This window comes from Hyperolius riggenbachi, chromosome 6 (assembly GCF_040937935.1).
Source record: "Hyperolius riggenbachi isolate aHypRig1 chromosome 6, aHypRig1.pri, whole genome shotgun sequence".
Taxonomy (NCBI): Eukaryota; Metazoa; Chordata; class Amphibia; order Anura; family Hyperoliidae; genus Hyperolius; species Hyperolius riggenbachi.
In genome coordinates, this window is record NC_090651.1 from 130691809 (window position 1) to 130708270 (window position 16462).

The 16462-nt window shown below is 43.0% G+C and overlaps 1 protein-coding gene across 1 annotated transcript in view; it reads right to left on the reverse strand.

Moving 5' to 3' along the window:
• The window catches only part of LOC137522549 (dimethylaniline monooxygenase [N-oxide-forming] 2-like), a 93510-nt gene extending 79145 nt beyond the window's left edge, over nucleotides 1–14365 (reverse strand). Inside the window, exons 1-2 of the mRNA XM_068242629.1 lie at nucleotides 14353–14365; nucleotides 2586–2725 (exon numbers count right to left, since the gene is read on the reverse strand). Of these exons, the coding sequence (XP_068098730.1) occupies nucleotides 2586–2717 (132 nt within the window). The 5' untranslated portion in view covers nucleotides 2718–2725; nucleotides 14353–14365. The remainder of the gene's footprint in view (nucleotides 1–2585; nucleotides 2726–14352) is intronic.
• Nucleotides 14366–16462: the final 2097 nt, after the last annotated feature.

Below are 16462 nucleotides of genomic sequence, written 5' to 3' on the forward strand. Positions count from 1 at the left end.
AATGCTATACAGTGGCGGGTGAGCGGTGTACCACTATTCCCAGCAGCGACACAGAGCACAATGCTATACAGTGGCGGGTGAGCGGTGTACTACTATTCCCAGCAGACACAGAGTGGCAGTAAACAGAATGCTATATAGTGTGGCTGAGCGAGGTACACAGAGTGGCAGTAAACAGTATGCTATATAGTGTGGCTGAGCGAGCGGTGTACTACTATTCCCAGCAGACACAGAACAGTAAACAGAATGCTATATAGTGTGGCTGAGCGGTGTACCACTATTCCCAGCAGCGACACAGAGCACAATGCTATACAGCGGTGGGTGAGCGGTGTACCACTATTCTCAGCAGCGACACAGAGCACAATGCTATACAGTGGTGGGTGAGCGGTGTACCACTATTTCCAGCAGCGACACAGAGCACAATGCTATACAGTGGCGGGTGAGCGGTGTACCACTATTCCCAGCAGCGACACAGAGCACAATGCTATACAGTGGCGGGTGAGCGGTGTACCACTATTCCCAGCAGCGACACAGAGCACAATGCTATACAGTGGCGGGTGAGCGGTGTACCACTATTCCCAGCAGCGACACAGAGCACAATGCTATACAGTGGCGGGTGAGCGGTGTACCACTATTCCCAGCAACGACACAGAGCACAATGCTATACAGTGGCGGGTGAGCGGTGTACTACTATTCCCAGCAGACACAGAGTGGCAGTAAACAGAATGCTATATAGTGTGGCTGAGCGAGGTACACAGAGTGGCAGTAAACAGAATGCTATATAGTGTGGCTGAGCGAGCGGTGTACTACTATTCCCAGCAGACACAGAACAGTAAACAGAATGCTATATAGTGTGGCTGAGCGGTGTACCACTATTCCCAGCAGCGACACAGAGCACAGTGGCGGGTGAGCGGTGTACCACTATTCCCAGCAGCGACACAGAGCACAATGCTATACAGTGGCGGGTGAGCGGTGTACCACTATTCCCAGCAGCGACACAGAGCACAATGCTATACAGTGGCGGGTGAGCGGTGTACTACTATTCCCAGCAGACACAGAGTGGCAGTAAACAGAATGCTATATAGTGTGGCTGAGCGAGGTACACAGAGTGGCAGTAAACAGAATGCTATATAGTGTGGCTGAGCGAGCGGTGTACTACTATTCCCAGCAGACACAGAACAGTAAACAGAATGCTATATAGTGTGGCTGAGCGAGGTACACAGAGTGGCAGTAAACAGAATGCTATATAGTGTGGCTGAGCGAGCGGTGTACTACTATACCCAGCAGACACAGAACAGTAAACAGAATGCTATATAGTGTGGCTGAGCGAGGTACACAGAGTGGCAGTAAACAGAATGCTATATAGTGTGGCTGAGCGAGCGGTGTACTACTATTCCCAGCAGACACAGAACAGTAAACAGAATGCTATATAGTGTGGCTGAGCGAGGTACACAGAGTGGCAGTAAACAGAATGCTGAGCGAGCGGTGTACTACTATTCCCAGCAGTGACACACAATGACTGGGGGGGACCCTGGCTAGCGTGGCTGGAGAGCGAACTACCCTGCCTGCCTACCCAAAGCTAAACCCACAGACAAATGGCGGAAATATGACGTGGTTCGGGTATTTATTTACCCGAACCACGTGACAGTTCGGCCAATCAGAGCGCGTTCGGGTCCGAACCACGTGACCCGTTCGGCCAATCACAGCGCTAGCCGAACGTTCAGGGAACGTTCGGCCATGCGCTCTTAGTTCGGCCATGTGGCCGAACGGTTTGGCCGAACACCATCAGGTGTTCGGCCGAACTCGAACATCACCCGAACAGGGTGATGTTTTGCAGAACCCGAACAGTGGCGAACACTGTTCACCCAACACTACTGCAGATCACCGGTAATCAGATACTCTCTGTGCTCACCGATCGTTACAAGGGCACAGTAATTCCCCAGTGTAGCACCGCCCATGATGTCAGTGCTATGTAGCTGCTTAAAATTTTTAAAGAGAACCTGTACTGAGTAAAATTATTTAAAATAAACACATGAGGTAACTTCAAATGAACATTACATAGTTATCTTGCCATCAGTTCCTCTCAGAAGCTCACCATTTTCTTCTGACAATTATCCCTTCCAGTTCTGACAACATTTTGTCAGATCTGAAATATATCAGTTGCTGTCAGTTATTTATCAGTTGCTGTCAGTTATAGCTTTAGAGGACAACTGCTGTGCCAAGTAATGTCTATGTTTCCCTATGGCTCAAGTGGGCAATGTTACAGTTTAACAGTGTGCTGACCAGGAAGCTGTTATGGGGTAATGGCCATTTTCAAAATGGAGGACGGGGAATTCCCTTGGTCACAGTGGACAAACCGGACGCGAGAAAGGAGAGAGAGATTGAGGAGTAGACTACACGGGAGGCAAGTATGACTTGTGTATGTTTATTTTGACTTTAATTTTCAGTTCAGGTTTTCTTTAAATACATATATTTTTGAAACACAATTTTTTTTGTTTTTTTTGACATCTTAGGAAAAGTAGAGAGACAGTAGTATATGTAAGCTAATTATTCAAAGGGAGTTAAAATACAAAAAGAAATTAACTCACAGAGAATTTCCAAAGGCCTCCGATGTCATCACTTTTTTCAAAGCATGTGGGTTCCAAATTTTCTTCCAAACATGATTTAATAGCTACCAAACCACTCACTCCAGCTCCAATTATTGCCACTGTTTTAACCATTCTGATACCTACACAATGACAAGAGAAAAAAAAATATTTTGTCATTTCCACTGTAATAGGAACAGCTATTAGGCTATATTTAGGATAAATTCACACTGATCCTGTAAAAACTGATCAATTTTCTGTATAAATGGACCAGTTTCTTCATGGCATCAGTTTTTCATCCAGTTTCATCCATTCCGTTTTTACTACCTGCTTGGTACCTGTGTCCCTCCTCCACCACTGTTTGAGTTCTTTGCACATTGGAAACAATGGTATACTGATCCCAGAGCCCCATCAGAAGCATAAGGGCCCTTTACACTTAATCAGTTGCTCTCAGTTAGGGACTGTTTCCACTACATGCTGATTGGATGCAAAATGGATGCATCAAATGGGGTCTTTCATGCTGTCCTGCCTGTTGAGGGAGGGACCCCCATGTAAAAATGGTTAAAGGAGAATGACCTGAACTGGGTGGCAATGCTACCTTTGCTATAAGCATAAAATGGCAGAACTGTTATGGAGGTCTCACCACTTTTAAACCCTTAGCTCCCCTTGATGTTGGTATGCGCCTCTTAGTAAGCATACTGTGATGCCAAAGCCTGGTTGAGTGGGATACTCCTCCCACTCAACCCATTAACTGTTGTTTTGTTTATTTTGTAATGTTATAACCCCCCCCCCCCCCCCCAAAAAAAAAAAAACATATTCTGAGATAAAAAGTTATTTCAAGCTAAATCAGTTTTGGATGAGATCTACAGCATGATCCGTAGGCAGATCAATAAAAACAAAAGGGAAGGCTATTCAAAGCAAGGTAATTGTGTGGGCGACGGGCAAAAAACAATGCTGCTTGTTCCCAACACTTAAAGAAAGATGAGCTTATCACACAGCTGAATGGAAGGCTCATGGTGAAGGAACTGTCTGGACAGGAAAGCGATGTGGAAATATTTGCACTCGGATGGTCCCAGGCCAATTCCAGTACATGTGGCACAATTTAAAAGTCAACCTTTGTAGATGGTCAGGGCTGAGGTTTGCAGTGTTCATTACACATATACAGTATAGTGAGTGGGAATGCCACATCCTTTCCTGGAATGGTGGGAGAGCAGGAAGAAATCCACCCAGACGCGGTTGCTGACAGTGGTCCACGACGGTAGATTGGTGCTGATCCTTTTTTGCACTACGATGACAATCATGCAAGGGGAATAATTTTTAAAAGTACCAAAGCTGATTTGTAACTGGGGGATCCCATGGGCCTGATTCACAAAGCGGTGCTAACAGTTAGCACCGTGGTGAAAAGCCCTTTATCACGCCTAAACTCTGTTTAGGCATGATAAGTTTAGGTGTGATAAGTTTAGGTGTGATAAGTTTAGGCATGATAAGTTTAGGTGTGATAAGTTTTTAGGCGTGATAAGTTTAAGCACCAACTGGGTTAGCACCGCAGTGCACAGCTGATCAAAAGTTTTGCGCTAGCAAAGTCTGGTGCACTTTGCATAGAGTTTAATGGCGCTGCTTTGCGTGCGGGACTTTGCGCGCGATCTAAACTTATCTAAACTTATCATGCCTAAACTTATCATGCCTAAACTTATCATGCCTAAACTGAGTTTAGGCATGATAAAAATGGTTATCATGCCTAAAGTCTTTAACTGGGTTAGCACCGCTTTGTGAATCGAGCCTCATGATTCTGCACTTTGCTGAGCTGTCCATCTGATACTCCAGGTTGGTACACCACAATCTTCTCTGGCAGCGCATGATTTACCTCGCAGTATTTCTGGAGAGCAGCCACAACGCACAGCTTCAAGCCATCCATAATCTCCTGATGTGGAAGCTGAAAGACTACACGGAAGTAGCAGCGGCTCGGGCAAGAATTTATGCTGGCCACAAAGCCTGTCACTGAGCGGGAACTCCATCCGGCATCATGGATCCATAGATCCATTCCGATCACCATCAGATTTTTCAGAGGAATGTCCACTCCCCACAGCTCTCCTCCAAACAATTTATCTGCAGCAAAATTTAATCAAAACTCAGTTCACGCACACCACCCACCACCACCCTCACATTCACATTCTTTGTTCTTCACTTTAGACACTATGATGGAGTTTGAGGTAGCCTGCATTTCATTGCTTGCGAGCCTCCATTGCATGGCTCTGCATTGGAGTTGGTGGTGGCACCGCCACCAGGAATGTTAGGCAGAGCTGCTGCCAGCCTGACACCTGCTGTCTTAACATTTCAGGGGAAAAATGTAGAATTGTATAAATAACTTTTCCATTTTCATTTTATTTTAAAACAAACATTTATTTTTTATTTTTTCATAATTCACTTTGTCAAACAAGGTAAACAAAAAAAGGAGGTTGCCAGTTCATGAATACCACCCACCACCACCCTCCCTTCTCATTCTTTGTTCTTCACTTCAGACACCATGATGGAGTTTCAGGTAGCTTGCATTTCATTGCTTGCAAGCCTCCACTGCATGGCTCTGCATTGCAGTTGATGGTGGCACCACCACCACGAATGGCAGGCAGGCCTACTGCCAACCTGCCACCCAGTGAACACCAATGGCAACTGGTGTCAATCCTCCACTGCGTGACTCTGCATTGGAGTTGGGTGACACCACCACCACATCACCCCCACCACGAATGGCAGGCGGGCCTGCTGCCAGCCTGACACCTGCTGACTTAACATTTTTTGAAAATTATCATTGAAATTATATAAATATTACCTTGAAATTTTGTATTTTTTATAAATAAATTTGTATTTTTTAAATTTGTTATAAATATCTTTTCTATACATAAATAACTTTCAAAATATTTTTTTTATCAAAAACTTTCACAAATAGGCCCAAGAAAAATAACATTTCACCTGTACACTGAGCCAGTCTGCCTCAGTTGAGCGCGCATGCAGTGCCCACACACCTAAGGGCCTTACAGACCTGGTAGCACTCAATCTAGATAAATGCAGTGTTTGGTCTGTCAATGTGAAGCGGGCATAACCCTTACATTACCACTATGGACATTTTAAAGCAGCCCTTTTCCTCAAATGTGGGAATGTACTGTGATTTCTGCCCTTTAGGGACTAAAACCTGACTTTGTGTCCACTCCGTAATTTTTGGTGGGACTTTTGGCATAGATCCCCCTCCGCCATGCCCCTGTCCAGGTGTTAGACCCTTTGTAACTAGTTTTCCATCACTTTTGTGGCCAAAAACAGTCTTTGTAGTTTGTGAAATTCGTCTGCCTTTTGAAGTCTATGGAGGCTCACCCGGTTGGTGCGAATCTGAACTTTTTCTGGATGTTTGGATTTGACATTAGCGAAACCAAAATCTGATGTTTGCGACATCTCTATTAATGGGGTCTCAGAAGAAATGAAGCATGTTTGGACAGCAAACAATGAATATGCTTGTAGTCGAGGTATGACCACAATAAATTGGTTAAGGTGACCAGGGTTTGAATCCTGGTTACGGTCAGGACCTATTCAGTAAGGAGTTCAAGGCAAGACTCCCTAACACTGCAGGGTGGCCTCTCAACTTGAGCGCTTTGAGTCCGACAGGAGAACAGCACTATCCAAATGTTCAGATTATTATTATTATTATAAATTCTAAGTAGACCCAAATAATGGACATAACATTTGTGATCATAGGTTACAAGCTCTAGGCACTGTACTAATCTGCCACATTTGTTTTCCCAGAAAATATGCATTACTATCCCTCAGGCCACAGTGTCACACATGCTTCTGGGGAAAATGATGTCGAATTTTAATAGCAAATAAAAAAACATTTACAACACTGGCAAATGCCAAAGATGCATATATCTGTATTACTATTAACACACAGATGTCAATGACATGCAGATATTACTAGACACGACACAGAACGTTCACACTTTTCTCCTGGTAGACTCAAAGCACCAGAGCTGCAGCCACTTAAAGTGGACCCAAACTAAAAATACAAGATTTCAGAAATAAAATCTATTTTCTAAATTATAATAATAAATAGCAGTCTTTTTTCAGCTGCATGATGACAAATATAAAATATTTTACATTTATTGGAGAAACCCCTCCCTCCCTTTCATATTGCCGGTAAATAATCCGGCAAACTGGTGGAGTAGATGGTGTCCAGCAAAGGAGGAATTGCTAATGGCTGCCCCCTGTGTAATCCTAGTTATGCGAAGAGGAGGGTGAAAATCATGCACTGAAATGCTCATAGGCTTGAAGGAGTGTTTATTTATCTTTGTATGTGTCAGAGTGGTGCAACTAAATATTTTAAATTAAAAAAATGTTTGGTTTGGGTCCGCTTTAAAGCCATTAGGATCATTAGGGAGCCTTGCCCGAAGACTCTGTACTGTTTTATGTACTAGCTTGAGCCAGGATTCACACCCTGGTCAAAGGACTCAAATCCCACATCAAAAGTGACAGCCTTACTACAATTTAATGTTTCATGCAACTCTTTCTCATTAATATGACGAGAACAGAGGCGCCTAAAGAATAAAAACAGTACTTAAAAGGTTTAAAAAATGCTTAGGAGGCAGTGGTGGACTTACCTCCAGCAAGCAGACACAACAAGCTGTGTATTTCGAACAAATTAAATTTATTGGTACACTCCGGGGGGAGGGGGGGTAGTCGCAACGCGTTTCGCAGGCAGAACCTGCTTTCTCAGGCAATAGCAAACGGAGTACACAACCGTGGGCAAGAGGCATAATTGATGTATATTCCCAGACATATGCATAGGTAAGTATAACAGACAAAATGGTGGTGATATGTACATAGGTAAGTATAAAAAATAAACTCAAGTATATCAGACAAAATGGTGGTGATATGTACATAGGTAAGTATAAAAATAAACAGTGACCTCTATCTAGGTAAGTATAGTAGGTACAGAGTGGTAAAAAATATATGTATGTATATATATGTATACACTAGTATATATAGTGTTTGATACTGCTATGGGGAAGTGGAGTGAGGTATATTATGGAAAATTAGGAAAGTGTGGGGCTATGGAAGGGGTGGGGAAATTCATTATTTTTTCAGTGCAGTGTATATATGTACACATTTTTCTAGTGTATGGGGGGATGTAAATAGTATATTGGTATGTATGGGAGGAATGGGGGGGCAAAAAACGCGGGGGACCATAGGTGTGTGGAATGGTATATTAGGAGTATGAGATGTGTGGAGAGAGGGGAGGTTATTACCATTAGATTTGCTGTGGGGTGCTGGGAAGAAGGAGGAGGGAGGGGGGTTTTGGCTTAGTGTAAGGGTCCGTGCGGGACCAGGCCGAGGGTAGTAGGGAAAATGTTGTATAACATTATTCACATACGCTTTGCGGTAATAGGGAGTAATAAGGCAGTTTCACTTACCAGCATTAGGTCCGGGTAACACCTGGCGCCTCGTTACCATGGTGTCCCGGACCTGCTGTTTAATTATGGCAGAGTGGGGATTCTAAGCCAATCAGAAGGCGGGGGCCGGCTCCTGATTTCCCGCCTCACGGGAAGCAATTCCTTACTGCCCTGCGTCCAATGCGACCATATTTGTCGCTACTGGATGATGTGGTGGATGGGGAATGGGCGCAGAGTTTTGCTGTCATAAACAAGGCGGCACACTCACAAGCGACGGAGGTATCCCATGCGACGTCACGCGTGTGCACTGCGTGTGCGTCAGATGTCATTTCGGCCATCTTTGATTTAGGAAAGGCTGGCTAGCGCGGCGAATCTCGCTGCTATGGGGAAGAAGGGGTTTATGGGTGCGAGGATGGTGAAATAAATCACTTGTGCCCAGCTGAATCATATTTAATCTTATGCCGATTTTGGTTTATTTGTTTTTATGGCCTGCTGTCGGGACCTTATGTTGAAACTGTATCTAATAGCTATAGAGGGTGGTGTTATGGTGCCATCTAGTGGGTGGTTTTAAGCAGGAGAATTTTTATAAAACATGTTTCTGTTTACATATAGTAAAACCCAGTTGTGCATCTGAAAATGTATAAAAAGAATGTTAAATCAATAAAATCATAACCTAGAAAACTCGGGATTAAAAATGTTTTTTCCGTACTTAAAAGACCATATTGCTAACCGTATTTCTACCAGTATATTGAAATCATTAAATAAATAAATATATGAATATATTGTAATACAGGTCTAGATGGAACAGGAACTCTACAACATATTAGCTGTGAGTGTGACAATAAAAAAGGACATTTATACGTCGTATATTGTTAAGAGTGGGAAACATTAAACATCATAAAATTGGCTAGTACTAGTATATAACGGATACATATAGGAACATGGTGACTGACAAGAATGATAAAAGAGGCGACCGATTAAAAAACCTTTTTTCGTATATTGTGATTAATATATTTTCTCAAGAATTTCGTTGAGGCCTTCTGGAACGAGGGTCCTCAACATTTGGATCCAGAACATTTCTCGCGCTCTAAGTTTATTGAAAGCGTCCGGTTGTGATTGGTCTATGCATTCGATGAGTGTGATCTGAAACAGGGTGGGGTCATTGTTGTGATGGGTGCCAAAGTGTCTGGATACACTGTGCAGGGTGAAGTTGTTGAGTATGTTTCTTTTATGTTGTCCGATTCAACTCCGTGCTGGTTGGGTGGTGCGGCCCACGTACTGAAGGTGACAAGGACAGGAGATAATGTAGATGACGTACTTGGAGGTGCAAGTTATATGGTTTCTGATATGGTATTGTAATTTAGTGGTGTTGGATATATAGGAGGCGGTGGTCTGGATGAATGGACAAGCTTTGCATCTAGTGTTATTACATGGCGAGCTCCCTGGTCTGAGCTGTGTACGTCGGGGTTGTTGGGGGGGTTCTTGTATTGGTGGTGTTTTGTAACGACTGGGTGCCAGAAGATTGCGTAAGTTAGGGGCTCTTCTAAAGGTAATGGCTGGTGTTCGTGTGATGGTGGGTCTAAGATATGGGTCCTGTAGTAGAATGTCCCATCTTTTTTTCAGGATGGAGCGGATCTGGAAATGTTGAGCATTGTATCTAGTAATAAAGCGTGGATGATTGGCGATTGGCTGGTCTGCGGGTATAGGTGAGGTGTTGGGGACTGTTAGTGATTTTGCTTTGAATTTGGCATCCTTAATGAGCTTTTTGGGGTAATTACGGGCCTGGAATTTTTTTGTGAGGACTTCAGATTGGATTTCATAATCTTTGGTGTCGGTACAGTTTCTACGGATCCTTTTGAATTGGCTGTATGGGGTGTTGATGGTCCAAGGGTGGTAATGAAAGCTGTCAAAATGTACGGTATGTAATTATTGGCGTCTACCGGTTTGAAATAGGTTTTGGTTTTTATATGTCTGGATTCGGTGAATAATGTTAGGTCTAAAAATTGTATGGTAGTGGGATGATGTTGTGATGTAAATTGTAAGCCTGCTGTATTTGAGTTTAGATAGCTCATGAAGCCGGGGATGAGTTCGTGGTCGCCCTTCCAAATGAAAATGAGGTCATCGATATAACGTTTGTAAAAAATGATGTTGTCTGTGAAAGGGTTATTGTGGTGTAATTTTTGGAGTTCCAGGAGGCCCATGGATAGGTTTGCATAAGAAGGAGCGAACAACGAACCCATCGCCGTTCCATTGGTCTGGTGGTAGACTTTGTCTGTGAATGTGAACACGTTATTTTGCAAGATAAATTCGGTGCACTGGGCTAGGAAGGATTGCTTGTGGGGCATTGATGTGTTGGTGGAAAGGAAGTGTTTGATTGCAGAAAGGCCATAGGTGTGGGGGATGGTTGTGTAGAGTGATGTCACATCACATGTGAGCCATAGGTAGTCATTGTCCCAGCTGTAATTATTTAGAAGGTCGATGAGATGGGATGAGTCTTTTAGGTAAGAATTGAGGGATTGGACATGAGGTTGTAAATGATGATCAATGAAACGTGACAGATTACTGGTTAAGGAATTGATTCCAGATATGATGGGGCGCCCAGGCGGTTTCTGTAGTGTTTTATGTATTTTGGGTAGATAGTAAAAAAATGGTGTTTTCAGGTGGGGATTGATGATAAAGTTTCTTTCATTTTTTGTAATAATGTTATTGAGTAGTGCTTCATTAATGAATGATTTTAGTTTTTTATTGAGTTCCATAGTGGGATCTGTGTTTAAAATTTCGTAGTAATTTTTATCGCCTAATAAACGTTCCGCTTCTTCAAACGAGATTAACAGAGGAACACCAAGAGCCCCAATAGTGTAGTATGTATTGACAAAGGGGGTAATGACAAAGAGTAATAGTTGTTATACTCACAAACATGGGTCACCAATAGGCAACCACTGTAAAGGCAGGTGGGGAGATTATCCTGACACCACTCAGGAATAAGAAGTCGCTCTCTGTAGATAGTAGAAATTCTTCAAGGTAATCCTTGGTATTGAGAATGACAATCCCTCCCCCCTTATTCGCTGGTTTAATGATGAGGTTGTAGTTGTTTTGTAGTGATAGGATGGCTGCTTTTTGTTGGCGGGATAGATTTGAGGAGGTGATGGGTGTGCTATTATGCATGGTTTGTAGGTCCTGAAGTACTAAAGAATAAAAGGTGTCGATGAAATTGCCTTTGGATGCTACTGGGTAGAACCGTGATCTCCCCTTAAGTTGTGTGGTGATGTATTTCTCCGTGGTGATTTCGGCTGAAGATATTGTACAAGGTGGTATTGCGTCATTGTTTGTAATGATTAGGGAAGTTTGGTCAGTGACCGGGGGTGTAGACAATTCTTTTATAGCAAAATGCCGTTTTAGTGTTAATTTGCGGATATATGCGTTTAGGTCTGAAAAGATTTCGAACATGTTTGACTGATTGGTTGGGCAGAAGGATAGACCCTTTTCGAGAAGTGTGGTTTCATTAAAGGAGTTCTGTGGGGGATTGTGGAAGAAAAAAACTGCCACTTACCTTGGGCTTCTATGAGCCCCGTGCAGCGGTAATGTCCCACGCCGTCCTCCTCCCATCTGCCGTTCTCCGCCGCCGGCCCCGGTCTAAGCTGCATGGGATCCAACTGCGGCTGCGCTAGAGTGGCCGCGCACCCGCTCGCTTTCGCCTGCGTCATCGGAAGCTTACTGCGCAGGCGCAGTACAAGGCTCCGTTGTACTGCGCCTGTGCAGTAAGCCTCAGATGACGCGAGCGGAGGCACGGCAACGCGCATTATTCGTCTGTATGTCAGATGAATAATAGCCCGGTGCCGGCTGCGGGGAGCGGCGGATGGGAGCAGGACGTCGTGGGACATTACCGCTGCATGGGGCTCATAGAAGCCCAAGGTAGGTGGCAGTTTTTATCTTCAGAAACCCCCACAGAACCCCTTTAAGGGACAGTTGGTGATCGGACAGGTTGAATATACATTTAGTGTCAGTGTTATTGGGGTTATTGGTGTTTGTTTCTTTTTTCTTTTCCCTCGTTTGCCCCTTTTTCTGAGTCTGGCAAGGGTCTTTTTTTCTTTGGTTGTAGTATGGTGCGGGATGCTTTTGGACTGGGTAGTTGGGTTGTAAGTATGTTCTGGGATAGGGATGAGGGGAGGTCTAAAAAAGATGAAGTGAGGGTTGAGTTGCAATTAGCCTGGTTACTTAGTGGGTTGGTGGTGTTCGAGCTTGGTTGAAAAAAACTATTGATGGACGTTTGGAGACTGGTGAGTTGCTGTTTGGTATTGGGGGCGTTGGTGGGTATTTTTATGGTTGATAATTGGAATTGTTAGGGGACTTTCATGTACAGAGGAGTTGAGTGATGTGGGGGCAGATTCGCAGATGCTAATTTGTGAAGCCCTGATTGGTGAATTGTGTTCGGGGCTCAGCTGTAGGGGAGAAGGATTGTCACTCGTCTCCGGTACTGACTTTTTCCTTTGATTTGGTGGAATCAATGTCTGTGGAGGGTGTTTGCCCGCAAAATTGAATTCCGGATTTAACAGGGGTGGTCGGGTGATTGGCTTGTCGCCCTCAGTACGTGGAGTAGAGGTGATGGATTTGGATGGTATGGTATGTATTTCAGCCGTGATCACCTTTTTGTTATTATTGTTATTAGTGATGGTGTTTTTGTTTTGACGGCGTGGTTTAGGGTTCGTGGTTGGGCTTGTGTTATAGTTGAAGCTGTTGGGGGGAGGTGTGGAGGCTGTGAATGGCTTTGTGGGTATTTTGGTGACTGTGGTTGTGGTTTTTTGTGTAGGAGTGATTGTGGGGGTGTCTTTTGGTGGTGCTAAGTTCACTGGAGGAATAAACGGTGGTGGTGGGTAAGGTGGATATTTTGTGGAAGGTGGTGGGATAGTGAGACTCATCAGTGGTGGTGGGCGTTTGGGGGGATACGTTGGAGGAGCGACTAGCTGTGGGATACCAGGAGGGCCGCGTGGTTTGCGTTCCCTTTCTCTATGTTCCGCATATGCCAGTCGGTCCCTGTTTAATTTTTTCAGTTTAGTGTCTATAGTGTCTATTTCAAACTTTTTTAGTCGGGACGTGAGGTTAAATAGTAGTGGTCTGTATTGGGGGTTATTTGTGTGGGCGAGAAAATTTCTGCATTCAGATATGATTGGTTGTAAACTACTCACTATGGATTTCCTTTTTATGATGAGCCTCTCCATCATACCTTGTGTACAAACTTCAAGGTAGGCGTACCAGTCTATGGAAAAGACAGTCTTTCTCATTAATATTACTTTTTTGACTTTGTATTCTAAACAACTTGGCAGTTCTTATAGCTCTTTGGTGATCTTACATCCAACACAACTGTGCCTCGTTGTCACTAATATAAACTAGAATAACCAAATACACAAACACACACACACACACACACACACACACATATATATATAAGCATGCTTTAAATAATTTTCCCGCAATCTTAAGTGGTCATACATGCATTACAATGTTGTCACCTGAAATACGCTTTTGTTAAATTTCGGAGTGAAAGTAGAAACAGGAGGCCTCCAGCTATTGGTGAGTACAGAGCATGCAGCTGAATAAATCCAACTTGGCCAGTTCCTAGTCATGCTAGCTGTAGAGCATGGAGGGTATGTATACAAATATTTGACTGTAGCCCAAACTGATTTCAATTGATGTCTAAAAATGTCTGTATAGACATTTGAAGGGAGTCTGAAGCAGAAAAAAGAACAAAAAACAGATGCCTAAGGATAGGAAAGGCTCTGGGTCCCATAGAGCCTTCCTGTTCCTCTCCTCATCCCGTTGTTCCTGTGCTGGCTCCCCCAGTCAGAGACTGCTCTCTTCCACTTCTGGTGGGCTTCACTAAGTCTTCAGGAGCACTCGGAGCCCCTCCATACTGTGCACGTGCGAGTGGCCCCTCTCGTGCACTTGCGCCTGCGCAGTACAGTGCCGCACGCCTTTGGGAGCACTTGGGCTCCCAAGAATTCTGAAGCCTCTCGAGATTTAATTGGAGCAGCCTGTGGGGGAATGAGGGGATGGGGAGAGGAAATAGAACCCAGAGCATTCCCTTTCCTTAGGGAAGTAGCTGTTTTTTTTGTTTTGTTTTTTTAATTTTGCCTTCATATTCTTTTTAAATGTATTATCTTAAAACATCAAGTAACAAGAGGTCTCAGAGTCATATTTGACCCTAGACAACAGGCATTAGGAGATGAGGTTATTAGAGTGGTCTATACATTTATAGTGACTACAGATAGGGGATTAGAAAATTAGGATACTAATCCTGCATGACTATTCCCCCTGTTACTTTAAGAGATAAATGGGTTCCATACCTCTTGTTATGAGTCTATTGATAACGAGCCTTGGTCTGCCTTCAGAGTGCTCTAACTGCAGGACTGGATGCTTTTGCTTCTAAAAAAAAGTTCCCCTCTTCTTCTTCCTCTCCTCAGGAAGTTCCAGTTTTGTGTATTTTATATTTCTACCAAAGCATTATAAGCTGTCTCTTATCTCATGTTTACTTGTCTATTACTGTACCTGCTCTTCAAAGTTCAAAGGACACATTCTCTCAGTTGAGGCATGAGATGATGTTGTGTTGAATTACAGTGACCCTTCAGTGAGAGAGATATGGATCCTGTTATATTTACCTTAAGTGGACCTAAACTCCTGCATATGACAGAAAGAAAACATAGAAATGCACCCTGTATGTATTTAGAGAGTTTAGCCTGTTTAATTCCCCTCATTTGTGTTTATCACAAGTTGTAATTTGATCTGTCAGCTGTGTCATCTGAGCAGCTAATAGGATTTGTATCAGCTGTAACAGAAATGTTTTTTCTTTAAAAATTATTATGATGTTGCTTATCTTTTACAAAAGAGAGGAAGTTCTGAATTTAGGTCTGCTTTAAGCACTGCAAGTTGCCTGGCTGCCCTGTAATTCTTGTTAGCTTCAGTAGTGAAACCTGAAACAAGCATGCATCTAGTAGCCAAATTTTAGTCAGGACACCACTGCTCTCCTCCACTGCCTCCTCTTAAACAGAACACTAGAACCCTGCCAAAAGAATTTTCACGGCTCCCCATTGGTCTTACACATCCTCCTTATCAGGTCTAAGCTAACGCTCATGTTTTACGAGAAGCATACATTCTGGGTGGCAATAAAATGGATTAAGATAGGGTGTAAATAACTTGCTGGTCACTGAAATCATCCAGGTGACTTTTTAAACACCCTGCTAGTTGCCATGTGTAATTGGTTCAGGCAACATCATCGTCACCTGATTTTAGGTTTTGCTAGTGCTTAAAGGTAACCTGCATATGACAGAAAGAAAACATAGAAATGCACCCTGTATGTATTTAGAGAGTTTATACATTCTGGGTGGCAATAAAATGGATTAAGATAGGGTGTAAATAACTTGCTGGTCACTGAAATCATCCAGGTGACTTTTTAAACACCCTGCTAGTTGCCATGTGTAATTGGTTCAGGCAACATCATCGTCACCTGATTTTAGGTTTTGCTAGTGCTTAAAGGTAACCTGCATATGACAGAAAGAAAACATAGAAATGCACCCTGTATGTATTTAGAGAGTTTAGCCTGTTTAATTCCCCTCATTTGTGTTTAATCACAAGTTGTAATTTGATCTGTCAGCTGTGTCATCTGAGCAGCTAATAGGATTTGTATCAGCTGTAACAGAAATGTTTTTTCTTTAAAAATTATTATGATGTTGCTTATCTTTTACAAAAGAGAGGAAGTTCTGAATTTAGGTCTGCTTTAAGCACTGCAAGTTGCCTGGCTGCCCTGTAATTCTACACATCCTTCTTATCAGGTCTAAGCTAACGCTCATGTTTTACGAGAAGCATACATTCTGGGTGGCAATAAAATGGATTAAGATAGGGTGTAAATAACTTGCTGGTCACTGAAATCATCCAGGTGACTTTTTAAACACCCTGCTAGTTGCCATGTGTAATTGGTTCAGGCAACATCATCGTCACCTGATTTTAGGTTTTGCTAGTGCTTAAAGGTAACCTGCATATGACAGAAAGAAAACATAGAAATGCACCCTGTATGTATTTAGAGAGTTTATACATTCTGGGTGGCAATAAAATGGATTAAGATAGGGTGTAAATAACTTGCTGGTCACTGAAATCATCCAGGTGACTTTTTAAACACCCTGCTAGTTGCCATGTGTAATTGGTTCAGGCAACATCATCGTCACCTGATTTTAGGTTTTGCTAGTGCTTAAAGGTAACCTGCATATGACAGAAAGAAAACATAGAAATGCACCCTGTATGTATTTAGAGAGTTTAGCCTGTTTAATTCCCCTCATTTGTGTTTAATCACAAGTTGTAATTTGATCTGTCAGCTGTGTCATCTGAGCAGCTAATAGGATTTGTATTAGCTGTAACAGAAATGTTTTTTCTTTAAAAATTATTATGATGTTGCTTATCTTTTAC